This window comes from Dreissena polymorpha, chromosome 10 (genome assembly GCF_020536995.1).
Source record: "Dreissena polymorpha isolate Duluth1 chromosome 10, UMN_Dpol_1.0, whole genome shotgun sequence".
Taxonomy (NCBI): Eukaryota; Metazoa; Mollusca; class Bivalvia; order Myida; family Dreissenidae; genus Dreissena; species Dreissena polymorpha.
This window is the reverse complement of record NC_068364.1, coordinates 56,191,085-56,207,285: the sequence shown is the minus strand read 5'-3', so window position 1 is coordinate 56,207,285 and position 16,201 is coordinate 56,191,085. Positions and strand designations below refer to the sequence as shown.

At 35.1% G+C, this 16,201-nt stretch overlaps 1 protein-coding gene across 12 annotated transcripts in view; it reads left to right on the top strand.

Moving 5' to 3' along the window:
• The window catches only part of LOC127847650 (islet cell autoantigen 1-like), a 40,003-nt gene that overhangs the window by 6,894 nt on the left and 16,908 nt on the right, over window positions 1-16,201 (top strand). For 11 of the 12 annotated variants that reach the window (XR_008034100.1, XR_008034098.1, XR_008034099.1 and 8 more), the window contains exons 7-11: window positions 1,530-1,754; window positions 2,867-2,952; window positions 4,985-5,056; window positions 8,936-9,027; window positions 12,682-12,837. Coding sequence is in view for 8 of the 12 variants with exons in the window: in XM_052379697.1 (XP_052235657.1) it covers window positions 1,530-1,754; window positions 2,867-2,952; window positions 4,985-5,056; window positions 8,936-9,027; window positions 12,682-12,837 (631 nt within the window). In the remaining 4 variants the exon portion in view is untranslated. The remainder of the gene's footprint in view (window positions 1-1,529; window positions 1,755-2,866; window positions 2,953-4,984; window positions 5,057-8,935; window positions 9,028-12,681; window positions 12,838-16,201) is intronic. The other variant, XM_052379699.1, reaches the window with a different exon arrangement.

Below are 16,201 nucleotides of genomic sequence, written 5' to 3'. Positions count from 1 at the left end.
TTCAGAAAGATGAGAGCTGTGGGTCATTGCTGCATAATATGGCTGACAATTTTTTACCCTCAACAAAAGGCGATAAAGGGATATACAATGAGGATTGTCCGTCTATCACAAAACTATTCAAGGCTATATCTCAGAAACTACACATGTATAATAGATATCACCATGAAACTTCATTGGTGTATAGATATCAATGTTGAAAAGTGCCATGCACAAGAACCATAACCATACACTTTCTTTAATAAGTGTGATTGCCCTTTGTTTGCTTTTTATATGATATTTATTTCAGGACTATATCTCTGATACCATGCAAGATTTCAACATGAAACTTAATGGGTGTTTTGATATTCATGAGGAGAAGTGTCACGCTTAAGAACCATAACCCTTCACTTTCTTAAATAAGAGTTATTTTCCTTTGTTGTTTTGTATGATGGAACTTTTCAGGGCTATATCTCGGATATGATACAACATTCCAACATGAAACTTCATGGGTGTGTAAAAATCAATAGGAAAAAGTGCCATGCACAAGAACCATAATCCTACACTTTATTAACTAAGTGTTATTGCCCTTTGTGGTTTTTGTATAAATTAATTTTTTCAATGCTATATCTCAGATACGCAACAAGATTTCAACATGAAACTTCATGGGTGTGTAGATCAATGAGGAGAATTGCAATTCATAAAAACTATAACACTATACTTAATTATAACCTATTAATTATTACCATTCACTTAATGACTATACTGTATATCAAGGGATTTGCACTGATCCATAAAAAAGTTCATTTGGCACGGGATATCAATTCAATAAATTCACTTGTTTTAAATAATTTTGGAAAAAGAAACATTGTAGTTTGTTTTTGCCTTAGCTAGTACATATGCCTTTAAAAGGTAAAGCATTTTTTTTTGTAAAAGATAGGTTCAAAGAATTCTATAAAAAAAAAAAACTCTTTGGGAAATTAGTTTTTCCTTGGTTTTTATTTAATTCTTAAAAAATGTAATTGAAAAATCAACTCATTAAAAAAACAATTGTACAGGATCTTTGTTTTTCCTCGGCTAATATTAAAATATTGTAAAAAATAAATTGAAATCACATTTTTTTTAATTATTAAACAAATATTTCAAATAAAACGCAACTGTGTTAGATCTTTTTTTTTCTTTTGCTGAGTTATGCTAAAATAAAGTGTTAAAAAATCAAAATGAAGTTTGCTGTGTAGATGTGGTAACAACTTTATAATTAAGCGATCATGATTTTCATCCCAACTACAGTGTTAATAGCCCTGTGTAGCACTGTTTTCTTTTTGTTCCAAGAAACCCATAAATTTCGAAAACTAGCTTTAAACTTTATACTTGTGTTTCATTTATTTTCATAGACATGAAACATGTTGGATTAATAAAATCTAGCAGTTTCGTTTGATCTTAAATTCTTGTATTTTTTTTTATTAAGCTTTATAAATGTGACCCATATCCATATATTATTTTCGTTTGACTTGAATTTTCATGATTATGTGAATCCATCATGTCTTCATCAGGTCCAAGCGCAAGTGAAGAAGACCAAGGCCCGCTTCGACAAGTTGAAGCTTGACGTGATGCAGAAGATTGACCTGCTGGCCGCCAGTCGCTGTAACATGTTCTCACACGTGCTGGCAAACTATCAATCCTCCCTGCTCCATTTCTGGGAGAAGACCTCCCATACCATGACCGCCGTGGCTGAAAGCTTTAAGGGCTATCAGTACTATGAGTTTAATATCATCAAGGTATGTTTGTGGACCCGTTTGGTTTAAGTTGAGTAATGTGGTTTGGTGACTAAATTTTTTAAAGATGGATTATGTAGATATGCTGTAGTTACACTCTAGTTCCAATATAACACAGATAACAAGGTCCAAGGAATCTTGGTGATAATGGGACAATGTTGTTAGTTTGGTGCATATTCATATTATTTTTAATGCCCCTCCTTCGAAGAAGAGGGGGTATATTGTTTTGCTGGATGTCAGTCAGTTGGTCGGTCGGTCGGTAGACCAGTTCGTTTCCAATCAATCACTTGTCAATATATTGACCGATTGGCTTGATACTTCACATGTGCATTGGCCTTGGATAGTAGATGACCCCTATTAAACATGGGTTCACGAGGTCAAAGGTCACTGTCACAATAAGAGTGAAAATCGTTTCTGTAAGTGTGAAACAATTACTCATCAGCTATTAAAATTGGGTTCACGAGGTCAAAGGTCACTGTCACAATAAGTGTGAAAATTGTTTCTGTTAGTGTGAAACAATAACTCATCAACGAATTGACAGATTGGCTTGATACTTCACATGTGCATTGGCCTTGGACAGTTGATGACCCCTATTGAAATTGGGGTCAATAGTTCAAAGCACTGTTTAGGGGTCATATGTCTCCGACCGCAGAACTAATATGACCTAGGTTTTTGTTTCATTAGCCAATGCATGTTCATAAACCGAATGGTATTGAATACTGAAAACATAAGTTTTTTCTTGAAAAGGCATTTGTGAGTGTGGTACTTTAAATTATGATGCACTTTGTTACTATGTACAGGACATATCAACTGAAAAGTTACCAAACAACGTGGACATAGGTGCAACACCACCCGAATATTGCACTTCCAAAATTGTCCTCTATTGTATGAATTTAACCTACATGCTTCACCACTTAAACAAATGGAAAATGTGATTGGCAGTAGTTTTTTAAGGCCCCTTTGATATTTACAATTCAGATTCATTGCTGGTATTATAACACTCAACCCTGGATTTTTTTCTCTTGAAGATGTGAAGCACTCGTTATTATTTTACCTCTGATACTTGCCAATGCTGGTAAGTTAAGCCTTTCCACAAATCTGGTTCCCCATTTCAGGATCTACAAGAACCTTCCAGTAAGCTGTGTGACAACACAAGGGAACTGGCTGAGAGAGATATTGAGGAGGATTTTGACCCAGAAAAGTAAGAAAAATCGTATATCTATGCATGCATCCAAAAATGTGTTGTATTGTGAAACCAAGTTAATTGGTCAGACACTTATTGGCGTACATTTTTGTGGATGCTCTCTCTCAGAGACTAGCATTATAATACACCTTTTTGGCAAAAATATTGCAAATCCAGGAATATAGGTCCAAGGAATATTTTTAATTGTACAAATCCGTACAAATCCACACGATTTCAACTCCATGAAAGCAAAAAAAGCACAATATGTAAATGTGACATTAAGAATGCACACTTGTTTTGAGAACATAATGGGCCATACAATTCTGATGGTCTGCTTGGTATGTGGTGTAAATATTTGTTATGCCCCCGGTAGGGTGGCATATAGCAGTTGAACTGTCAGTCGTATGTCAGTCTGTCCGTCCGTCCGAAAAAAACTTTAACATTAGCCATAACAATTTCAATATTCAAGACAGCAACTTGATATTTGGCATGCATGTGCATCTCATGAAGCTGCACATTTTGAGTGGTGGAAGTTCAAGGTCAAGGTCATCCTTCAAGGTCAAAGGTAAAAAAATAAAATAATTTCAAAGAGGCGTTCTCATGAAGCTGCACATTTTGAGTGGTGGAAGTTCAGGGTCAAGGTCATCCTTCAAGGTCAAAGGTCAAATTTTTTATTTTTTTTTCAAAGCGGTGCAAAAGGGGGCATTGTGTTTCTGACGAACACATCTCTTGTTTTAATTTAACATGTAACCAACGAAAATCTAGGTAGATTCAACAATAGAACTAGTCTACCATGTAATAGTGCTGTTTTGCATGTATTTAACAGCTGCTTAATATATCAATACTTGCAAATTTTGTTTTCTTTTGTTTTTAGTTCACTATGTCAATTCTTATATTTTGTTACAAAAAAAGGTTTTTACCTCAATGTATGTGATATATGACATGCCTTGATCACCGTTGATCAGTTATATGATTGTTATGTTATGTGTATTTTGGAATCATGGGTATAGTACTTTTTTCCCTGAATATAGATCCATCTATATGATATCTTGCCAAAATTGACCTGACATGTATGAATTCTAATGGTATAAATTACACACTTGCATAGTGTCTCTTTTATACATATTTTGTTTTGATTGTGCAAGTATTTCACAAGATAACTGACAACATACCAGTAAGTTTGCAGAATGTTCTTTTTATCTATGAAAGCTGTGTCTACATGTAGTATGAAATAATGGACATTTTTCGTCTAGTACAAAAAACTGATGAATTCATTATAATGGACATTTTTTGTCAAGTATGAAAACTGATGTATTCATCATAATGGACATTGTTTGTCTTGTACAAAAACTGATAAATTCATTATAATGGACATTTTTTGTCTAGTACAAAAATTGATGAATTCATTATAATGGACATTTTTCATTTAGTACAAAAACTGATGTATTTATCATAATAGACATTTTTTTTGTCTAGTACGAAAACTGATGTATTTATCATAATAGACATTTTTTGTCTAGTACGAAAACTGATGTATTCATCATTATGGACATTTTTCGTCTAGTACGAAAACTGATGTTTTCATCATAATGGACACTTCGTCTACTACGAAAACTGATGTATTCATCATAATGGAACTTTTTAGTCTAGTACGAAAACTGATGTATTCATCATAATGGACATTTTTATCTAGTACAAAAACTGATGTATTCATCATCAGACATTTTTCATATCTCGTGTCAGGTCAATAATGGGGAACCATACTTACAATACACCTTATGTAAATTCCTGATTATCCCTTTCCCACTCTGAAGCAATTTGAAAATTGATATGTGCAAACAGCATAAAAACAGAACAGCCTGCAAGGTTTTATGCTGTTTGCTGCTCATCCGTATCTAAGGATTGGAAATGAAGGCTTTAAAACTTGAATCTAGTAAGAAAGGTCTTAAATTAAATGTAACTTTCTAAGGGACTTAAAATGCGTCAAAATATGTATCTAAGTGGTGAAGGGTTATAATTGTATTACCTGCCTGTACATTTCTGCCACTAGGTTTTTAGAGGAGAGTAAACCTTCAGACCATACTGGTCAAGTCTGTGATAAATGCAAGGACCACCAGGACAGGTACTTTAGTTGCTGTGCAGCTTTTTAAGTCTTTCTGACTGCTGTCTTTACATTCTTACACCTGTAGCTTGACAGCTCAACTAACATGCTGGGACACACACATAATGCAGCCTCAGGCTAGGAAGGACCTCCTGAACATTGAAAAACATTTACTTATATGCACTGAAAAAATCTTAGCAGATTGAGCTTTAATAATTCACGTTCTTTATTTCATTAACACAATATTTATAAAATAAAGTTCTGCTACCACTACTACTGTTATAACATTTCTCTGTTGTCAACTAACATTTAACTTGATTTGTGTGTAAGGGTTACAACAACATGACAGCATATCATTTTCTTAATAAAAAAAAAATGTGCTAATAATGCAAGAATTTATTTAAAAAGTCTTTTTTTTCCATGTAACTTTGGTTGTAAAATTGTGATGACATTGATTACTTTATAAATGGAAATCATGCAAAAAAATGTCTTTAAAATTAGAAAGCCACCTACCTCCTGTTCCTGGACCATGTATTTACACATACTCGTCATGTGGAAAATTATCTGAATTTAATTTATTTTCCCCTACCCATTTCACCAGAGGGGACTTATGGTTTGCGCTCTGTGTGTCTGTCAGTCTGTCTGTCAGTCCGTCAGTCTGTCGCCTTTTTCTGGATCCCGCGATAATTTTAAAAGTTCTTCATATTTTTTCATGAAACTTGAAACATGGATAGATGGCAATATGGAGATTATGCACGTCATTTCATTTTTTTCTTACGTCAAAAATTCTGGTTGCTGAGGCAACAAATAAAAAAATTAAAAATTCTGACCATGGTGGAGCCGGTAGGGGACATATATTGCTTGACAATAGTCTTGTTATCAATGTTTTTGTTTCGTGCCAAGATTGTCTCTTAGCAGATATAATATGGGTTGCGCTCTGTGATAACTTGGCTTAACGCATATGCTCAGATATTGTCCACTTTTATGGAATTTTAAGGAGGTATCTTCTTACAAAAACCCAGTCTAAGCAGAAAGTGTGGTACACCAGTCTAAGCAGAAAGTGTGGTACATAACCCAGTCTAAGCAGAAAGTGTGGTACACCAGTCTAAGCAGAAAGTGTGGTACACCAGTCTAAGCAGAAAGTGTGGTACACCAGTCTAAGCAGAAAGTGTGGTACCAGTCTAAGCAGAAAGTGTGGTACATAACCCAGTCTAAGCAGAAAGTGTGGTACACCAGTCTAAGCAGAAAGTGTGGTACACCAGTCTAAGCAGAAAGTGTGGTACACCAGTCTAAGCAGAAAGTGTGGTACACCAGTCTAAGCAGAAAGTGTGGTACCCAGTCTAAGCAGAAAGTGTGGTACCAGTCTAAGCAGAAAGTGTGGTACCAGTCTAAGCAGAAAGTGTGGTACCCAGTCTAAGCAGAAAGTGTGGTACCAGTCTAAGCAGAAAGTGTGGTACACCAGTCTAAGCAGAAAGTGTGGTACCAGTCTAAGCAGAAAGTGTGGTACCAGTCTAAGCAGAAAGTGTGGTACACCAGTCTAAGCAGAAAGTGTGGTACCAGTCTAAGCAGAAAGTGTGGTACCAGTCTAAGCAGAAAGTGTGGTACCAGTCTAAGCAGAAAGTGTGGTACCAGTCTAAGCAGAAAGTGTGGTACCCAGTCTAAGCAGAAAGTGTGGTACCAGTCTAAGCAGAAAGTGTGGTACCAGTCTAAGCAGAAAGTGTGGTACCCAGTCTAAGCAGAAAGTGTGGTACCAGTCTAAGCAGAAAGTGTGGTACCCAGTCTAAGCAGAAAGTGTGGTACATTTTTAGTGTGTGCAGACCTCACAGGCAAATCTAGGGCGATACTTTATGCATATGCTTTAAGCCCAGTTTTGCCAGAGACTGTGGCCTGTACTACTGCATTTCAATTCAGTATGTTGAAATGTTGTTGAAGCCTATTTCTTGGTAACATTACTAACAATTGTGGATTGTCATTGCATGTATTGATTGCATCTATGTCTTTGCATTCATGGATGGCATCTATTTCAGATTTTTAGGGAGGCTGTTTTCGGAGAAAACCCGAGCTATTGTTATAGCCAGCTCGTCCGGCGTAGCCGTCGTGCTAAAACTTTAACATTGGCTCTAAAATCAAAGTGCTTCCACCTACAACTTTGAAACTTCATATGTAGATGCACCTTGATGAGTTCTATGCGCCACACCCATTTTGGGTCACTAGGTCAAAGGTCAAGGTCACTGTGACCTCTAATATAAAACTTTAACATAGGCTTTAAAATCAAAGTGCTTCCACCTACAACTTTGAAACTTCATATGTAGTTGCACCTTGATGAGTTCTACATGCCACACCCATTTTTGGGTCACTAGGTCAAAGGTCAAGGTCACTGTGACCTCTGATATAAAACTTTAACAAAAACCTTAACATTGCCTCTAAAATCAAAGTGCTTCCACCTACAACTTTGAAACTTCATATGTAGATGCACCTTGATGAGTTCTACATGCCACACCCATTTTGGGTCACTAGGTCAAAGGTCAAGGTCACTGTGACCACTAAAAAAAAAATCAAAAAAATCTGACAAGCTTTCGCAGCCGAGCGTGGCACCCGTTATGTGGTGCTCTTGTTTAATTACATGTTTATCTTTGCATGTTATAAATTATATGACAGTGTTGTTTTTTTTGCTTTATATTTTACAGCCTGTGCCTTTTAGATTAGGAAAAAAGGGTTATAAACCATGAAATTGGGGAAAATGAAACACTATCAATATTTTTTTTAATAACAGTATTCAAATTCTTTAAAAGTGCATGTTCAAATGCTTTTTAAAATTTATATTTAAAAAGGGCTACATAATTATATTCTTAATCTCAATAAACCCATTATTGAGTTTGGCATCTTTTTGAAATTATGGTCAGATTTTTGGGGAAAATTGTTATGTTTTGCAAAAAAAAGCCTGTAAGAGGCTTAAATTGTGGACCAAAAAATCACTGCTTTAAGTGCGTGCATGCTTTTACATGATTAAATCCCTGTGCTACCTTTACATGCTATCTTCAAGCAGTAGTTACAGTACATACATATTTAAAAAAAGAAATGAAAATAATCAGTTTTAGACATCTTGCTGATAAAAAAATAAAAATAATGAATTAAATATAACATTATAATTTTGTTACTTGTGTACATGATATAATGAATAAAAATAAATATCACTGTATTCTTTAATCACATAATTTAAAATCATTTTCAACATTTTCATTTTAACTTATGTGATATTATAATGATTATATAAATGAAAAAGTGTTATCAATTACTTGTCCATTAATTGCCGAAAGTAACATAAAGTTATAAAGTTCTATTCTCACTTTCAAATTTGGACATGCATTGTTATTGTAAAATACTTTAATCACCCATTTTTGTCCCCTACCGGTGAAACCGGAGGGAACTTATGGTATGCGCTCAGTGTGTCAGTCAGTCTGTCAGTTCGTCACACTTTTCTGGATCCTGCATATTTAAAAGTTCTTCATATTTTTTTCATGAAACTTGAAACAATGATAGATGGCAATATGGAGAGTATGCACATCATTTCATTTCGTTCCTACGTCAAGAATTCTGGTTGCTATGGCAACAAAATATATATAAAAAATTAATAAATTTACTGACAATGGTGGAGTTTCACTGGTAGGGGACAATATTGCTTGGCAATCTCTTGTTATAGATTAAAAAATCCACCATTTAACTGATGAATCAATTAAAAATTTCTCCACTGTTTACCCTAGCATGAATTCAAAATTCCTTGGTCATCCTTAAGTCAAATTAAAAATCACTTTAGAATGGTCACCATTGAACATATTAAAAAGTCCTCCATTTTAGACTGGTCTCTCACTTTTGTAGCATTTCATAAATCCTCTATTTTAGACTTGTCACCCTTGATGAGGACACAGAGGGGGAAAGGGAGGAGACCAGTCTACAGAATCTCATCACAGAAACCCATGCCATGAACCAGTCAGGTAGGTTTGCTTAAATCCTTCCCACTCAGAAGCAGATTGAAAATAGGTTTATGCAACCAGCATAAAACCATCCTTGTAGCAACTTGCAGACTGTTCAGGTTTTTTTGTTTGCTGAAACATTAAATTGTTTCACATATACGCTTATTATAAATTCATGCACACAGTTTCACTTATGCCTACACATTCACTTATGCCTACACATTCAACTAAAAAGACATATACCTGTAAATGTTTGCTGACTAATGGATATGTTATTGCCCCCTACCGGTTTCACCGGAGGGGACTTATGGTTTTCGCTCTGTGTGTCCGTCTGTCCGTCGGTCCGTCATTCTGTCACACTTTTCTGGATCTTGTGATTACTTTGAAAGTTCTTCATATTTTTTCATGAAACTTGAAACATGGACGGATGGCAATATGGAGATTATGCACGTCATTTCATTGTGTTCCTACGTCAAGAATTCTGGTTTCTATGGCAACAAATAGACTAGAAATACTGCTGCAAATGGCGAATCCTGCACACTTTTCTGGACCCTGCGATAACTTTGAAAGCTCTTCATATTTTTTCCTGAAACTTGAAACATGAATAGATGGAAATAATGACATTATGCACATCAATTCATTTTCTTCCTAAGAAAAATTCTGGTTGCTATGGCAACAAATAAAAAATTATTTAATAAAAATTCTGACAATGGTGGAGCTGGTAGGGGACACAGGGCTTTCCTTAGACCTCAAATCTCAAGAGTCAAGGACTCTTGGGACCATATTTTCAAGAGTCAAAATCAAACTTCTAAGAGTCCTAATAATAACGCAGGAGAGTCAATGATTTTTTGCAATTTAAGCAAATAACTGAGATATAATATATAAAAAGCAACAAATTAAAAGATGTGTTAACATTTATTTCTCACATTGTACTGTCACTACAACACTATGCATTTAAACACAATATCTCAATGATTAATAAATACAAAACATGTATTCTAATACAACATTTACTTCATGTATACGTATACAGCAGAGTAATATGTCATATGTTCTAAACAACATCTCAAAGAGCAATATGTCATATCATGTCTTACACATCATTTCAAAGAGCAATATGTCATATGTCCTACATAACATCTCAAAGATTACATACAAAATATGTATTCTAATACAACATTTACTTCATGTATACAGCAAAACAATATACTCAAAACTCATACTCCTTCAGCCATTCACTCCTAAATTTTCTTTTCTTTTTTGACTTAGTGTCGCTCACATCTTCTTTCGCACGTTTGGGGGTGTTAGGAGCACTGTCATTTAGATCTAAAGTACGCTTTGTTGTTGGCGTCGTACACACACTTTCAGAGTTTCTACCGATTCCGATTTCGAAAAGGTTTCTCTGCGACATTTTCCGAATGCACAAGCACAATTACACTTTGTCCAATAACTTTGTTTGACCGTTTCGCGTGGCTATTAAATTAAGAATGAAATACAAAATGTGAAGAAAAAAAACATTTCCGCTGGCTATCACAAAAAAAACATACGTGTGGCACCTAAACACAATAGCTTATATAAATCGGTAAACTATAAAAGGAAATTATTTCTACTCACCGATAAAGGTGCCTCCGTATTTAATCCCATAAAAAATTCCGACACCCTTTAAATATTTCATGTGCCATCTTCACTGAAGACGTGCGACAAACACGCCGTTATCTATGCCACCTCAAACGATCAATTATTACGCCTACATGTTTTTTGTAATCAATTAGCACATGCAAAAATTGTCACTTTGCCACAAGGTCAGTTATATCGGTTATATCGTTATTTTAAGCAAAGCGTGTAATTTGACGTTGTACACAATACATATGCCAGCATAACTTTCGCGCGTCTTTGAACTGAGCAAACATAAAGTAAAACAGTGATGGGTGCATTCAGCTTTGGAAATAAATTCTGACATACTCTGGAAATATCTCAAAATATGCTTTACAGTGTACTGTGGATATGGATGTTATTATTTTATATTGAATATTATTAAAACTGACGCGAATGAGTCCATTTTGTTTTGGTGGGTTTATAGTTCTTAAATGCTCTGAGCTTTTAAGAGTACATACGTACAGCTCAGAGGGTCAATAGCTGGGAGTTGGATTAGGTTACAATACACTAAATGATCACTACATGAATGATCGCTTCATGTAGGGCTGTACTCTCTAAAAAAATATCATAGTTGACAGGAAGGCATGTTTTACACTTTTTACCATTATTCGGGTGTTATCTTGCGGAGATAATGGTAGGGCATGAATAGGTGTTCACTACTGAATCCCTGAAATATGATACACTTGAAGACTATAGTAAACCATTGCACTAGAAAAGGTTACATTCCACTAAGAAACGGCCGAAAAAAAAAGTTGCAAAAACAGTCGATTTTGATTTGTGTCAAGTTCTTTCTTGCATTGTACATGACATATCTTTTTATATTGCATAAATCGATTCCGCTTAGAATGGCCTTTAAGAAAAGGTATGGTTATGGGGGTCTCTATGTGCAAAATGTTGCATTTATTTTCGCTCAAAGTTGTCGCTTACATTGAATTATATAGGAAAACTATTTGGTGTATTATGACCATTATTGCAACTAGGTGGGTTTACTACACGTCTTGTCCGCAAACAGCTGATAACAAACGCTATGATTAATAATGGAAAGTTAATACACGTGTCATCGAACCAGCAGTGTTTTAATTGGTCAATACTAGATTTCTCAATTAACCCAACTCCGCCTACTGGATGGACTTGTGCTTCGATGATTAGAAACGGGCGTTAACGATTAGCGTCTACTAAATGAGATACTCCGCCCCGAGCCAATTATCGCTTAGACTTTTGATCTCGTTGACGCAAGTCGGTATATTCCCCCGGGTCAATGTGACGCATGACGTAATTTTCTCAAGAGTCAAAAATGGGTTTTCTGTAATTTTCAAGCGTCAAAACCCGGGAGCTCGGGTCAAAGGAAAGCCCTGGGACATATATTGCTTGGCAATAGTCTTGTTGTGTATAATATTATGTCAAGGTTGTTTTTTTAGAGTTGAGTATACACAGGACTTCATGAAGTACCGGTAACCACAATCAGAATCTGTTTAATAGAAACCTGTCTCACAGTAATGTCTTTGTTTTTTACATATTTGTATAAAAACAGCTAGTTTAATACTCACATGTGTTTCTATTTTTTTATTACACAAGAACCTGTTGTAAAGGTTGCAGTGGTATTACAGATATGGTGTCCGCCTGCAACAGGGCTGTCCTGTGTTTGATTCCAACTGAGGGTAGCATTCTCAAGATTTCTCCAAATAGACCCTGGCTAACAGACTCAAGAGCATTTCAATAAGCCATATGTTCTAATTGCAAACAAGCTTAAATAAATAAGTTAACCCTTTCCCCTTTAAGAAGCAAAGTGAAAATAGCTTTTGCAACCAGCATAAACCAGAACAGCCTGAGAGTAACTCGCAGTCTGTTCAGGTTCATGCTGTTTGCTGCCCATCAGTAACTAATGGTTGGAAATTAAGTCTTTAAAACTTGAATTAAGTAAAAAAGGTATTTTTTAAATGTCTCTTTCTAAGGGACTACGAATGCATCAAAATACGTATCTAAGTGGTAAAGTGTTAAAACAGTACATGTTCTTCACAGGGTTACCCTCAAGAGACCTGAAAACAGCGGATGACAAGTCGTTAGAAAATTTCCTGGACTTTGGTCCAGAACCTACAGACCAGGGCCCAGAGGACATTGACCTCACTGGGAAACTACAGCTTCAGCCTGTACCCAAGAAACATTCAGCAAACAAAGGTAGGATGGCTTGTCTACTGACTGATGGTATTGGGGAAATTGAGTATGATGTGAAAATTATGGAAAAGGATTTAACAAATAGTTTTAATTGGGTATTGAATTTATGGAAAAGGATTCAACAGATCCTGGTGATTGGGTATTGACTTAATGGAAAAAGATTCAACAAATCGTGGTTATTATCCCCCGCCATGGGCGGAGGGATATTGTTTTGGCGTTGTCCGTCTGTCCGTCTTTCCGTCTGTCCGGCATTTTTGTGTCCGGAGCTATATCTTGGAAGTGCTATGGCGGATTTCATTGAAACTTGGTATGAGTATATGTATGGATAAGAGGATGCTGCACGCCAAATGGCATTGTACACCATCTGTTAATAACAGAGTTATGGCCCTTTGTATCTTAAATGCTTTTTAAATGTCAAATATAACTTTTTTTTGTCCAGAAGCATAATGGCGGGGGATATCAATTCAACGAATTTGCTTGTTGGGTATTGACTTTATGGAAAAGGATTCAACAAATCATGGTAATTGGCTATTGACTTAATGGAAAACGATTAAAAAATCATGGTAATTGGCTATTGACTTAATGGAAAAGGATTCAACAAATTGTGGTTATTGGGTATTGACTGAATGGAAAAGGATTCAACAAATTGTGGTTATTGGGTATTGACCAGGGCTCGACATTAACTTTTGAAGCCACTTGTCCAGTCGGACAAGTAGACCATAATTTCACTTGTCCTGACCAAAAAGCCGCTTGTCCTGACCATTATATCTTATTCTGCACAGTACTTTGCAAAATATTGAAATAATACAAAATGCTCAAATCATAAGGAATTGAATCGTTAAAAATACATGTAAACATAATTGTAGGCAATTTCAATACAAAAAGAACTGACTAGAATAACAGGAAAACTCAAGATTATTGATTTTTAAACATTATACAAAGCCATGATACCTGACAAAAACTTGTGTGTTGCCAACATCAAACAGAAAATGTTAAAAGTGATGTATATGTGCAGTACTTAACTGATATAAAAAAAACAAAATCATTCTCTACATAGAGAGGACGTCACTACGTTAATTGTCTGTAAGATCGGTGTGTACCGGTGTCGTAAAATGCGAATTCTTTACAAGGGAGAATATTCTTGTTATCTTGGCAAAGAAAAAAATGTTAAGGGTTGCTTCCCTTGTGAACAGTACAGTGTAGTTACATTTATCACATGAAACTATTGGAATATCTCGGGCTTCGGCGTATAAACGTATACAAAATATACTCGGAAACGTTTAGTGATATCTCGACAGAAGTAATGGCTTTAAAGGCATTTTTTCTAAGTTATACAATTATAATGACCACTTGTCCCTACGGACTAGCAAATTCTTTATTTACTTGTCCGGACTAACAATTTGGTTGTCCCGGACAGTCGGACTACCTTTAATGTCGAGCCCTGTTGACTTAATGGAAAAGGATTCAACAAATCATGGTAATTGGGTATTGACTTAATGGAAAAGGATTCAACAAATCATTGTAATTAGGTATTGACTTTGTATGTTGAACGAAACCCAGGTAACTTGTTTTTTTAAATAAGTGTTATATTGATTAAAATTCATGTTTTGAATGTGGTCTATAAGCATTCAGGTGAAATGATTTACAGCTAAGGATACTATTTACTGTCTACTGTAGTTTTTGGAGTAAGAATTGGTAGTTGTTTTTTTAGTATACATGAGCTCAACTTGCTCAAAGTAAGCTTATTTTTGGTCACCGTTTGTCCATCACCTCGTTTATCATCCATTTTACACCATCCGCAGTGGACCTTACGTCATCATTTACCTTGTGAAGTCTCTAGTGGTCACTTTTATGGCACAATCTACATGAACGTCGGTCAGAACATTTTCATTCCTAAATTACATGCATTTCAGATTGGGTCAAAAGCTTGGCATTCGGTCAAATTAAATAAAACCTTTTTAACTCTAAGAGTCCTAGTTTTTGCCAAATATTCATGAAACTTGCTCACAAAATTTGTTTAAAATACGTCTTGGCCGAGTTCAAAACTGGTTCTTGTCTCTTGAAAAACATGACTGCTAGGGGGAGGGGCAGTTTTTCTTCTGCCTAAACAAAAAATGTGGTTTGTTTCTGGTATCCAACCTTATATTTACTGCACAGTCTGTTACTGTTTGAAAATCAAGATAATATTATTTTTTTTGCATTTAGTTCTTCAATATATTTACGAATTAATATTTTTCGTCAAATTAAAGAAATAATATGTACTTATTTTAAAATTGCAAACACTCTAAATTGTAACCTAAATGTAATGTTCATGTGATGTTTACAGATTCCTGCCCCAAATTAATAGTTTTAGGGTATTTTTTTTTGTAAATTGGTTGTCCTGATTGAAAGCCTGTGAAAATGGAAAGTCATTTTGCATAATCAGCGTGAACAAATTTAAAAAATTGACCTTTTTCCACTAAATAAGTTAATATAAGCCTTAGTCTTTCGATGCGATCGAGCTAAAATAAATAGGTTTAAATCAAATATTTTGACGCATTTGTGGTCCTTTAGAAAGTTAAATTTAATTTATGACCTTTCTGACTAGATTCAAGTTGTAAAGGCTTTATTTCCAACCCTTAGATACTGATGAGCAGCAAACAGCATAAAAACTGAACAGACTGCGAGTATATTTCACATTCATTTCGAAATAATGGCTTATGATGTGTACTTGTAGTTGTATGAAATAATGGCTTATGATGTGTACTTGTAGTTGTATGAAATAATGGCTTATGATGTGTACTTGTAGTTGTATAAAATAATGGCTTATGATGTGTACTTGTAGTTGTATGAAATAATGGCTTATGATGTGTTCTTGTAGTTGTATGAAATAATGGCTTATGATGTGTACTTGTAGTTGTATGAAATAATGGCTTATGATGTGTACTTGTAGTTGTATGAAATAATGGCTTATGATGTGTACTTGTAGTTGTATGAAATTTCAAAGTCATGGAACCCAATAAATAGGTACATACAGATCTTCAAATTTGTAAATCTTTGGTAAATTTGTTTGTCTGAAAAATATGTTACCAGAAACAAACCATATTTTGTTTTGGCCCTATATGGATTTGGGGAAACCTTTTAAACATTGTAGAACTACAAGTCAATTTTTTTTCCTATCTTTCTCAGAGCATTTGTGGTAATGATATCTCAGCTGAGTTTGGAAAGGGTTTTGGTTCGTTGAAAAAACATGGCTGCCGAGTTGCAGGGCAGTTTGCCTTATGTGGCTATAGTTAAACCTTTCAAACAATGCAGAGGTCAAATTTTTTAGTCCTGAAACTTCATCACAATATTTGTTCAAATGATGTCTTTCAGCTGAGTTTGATCA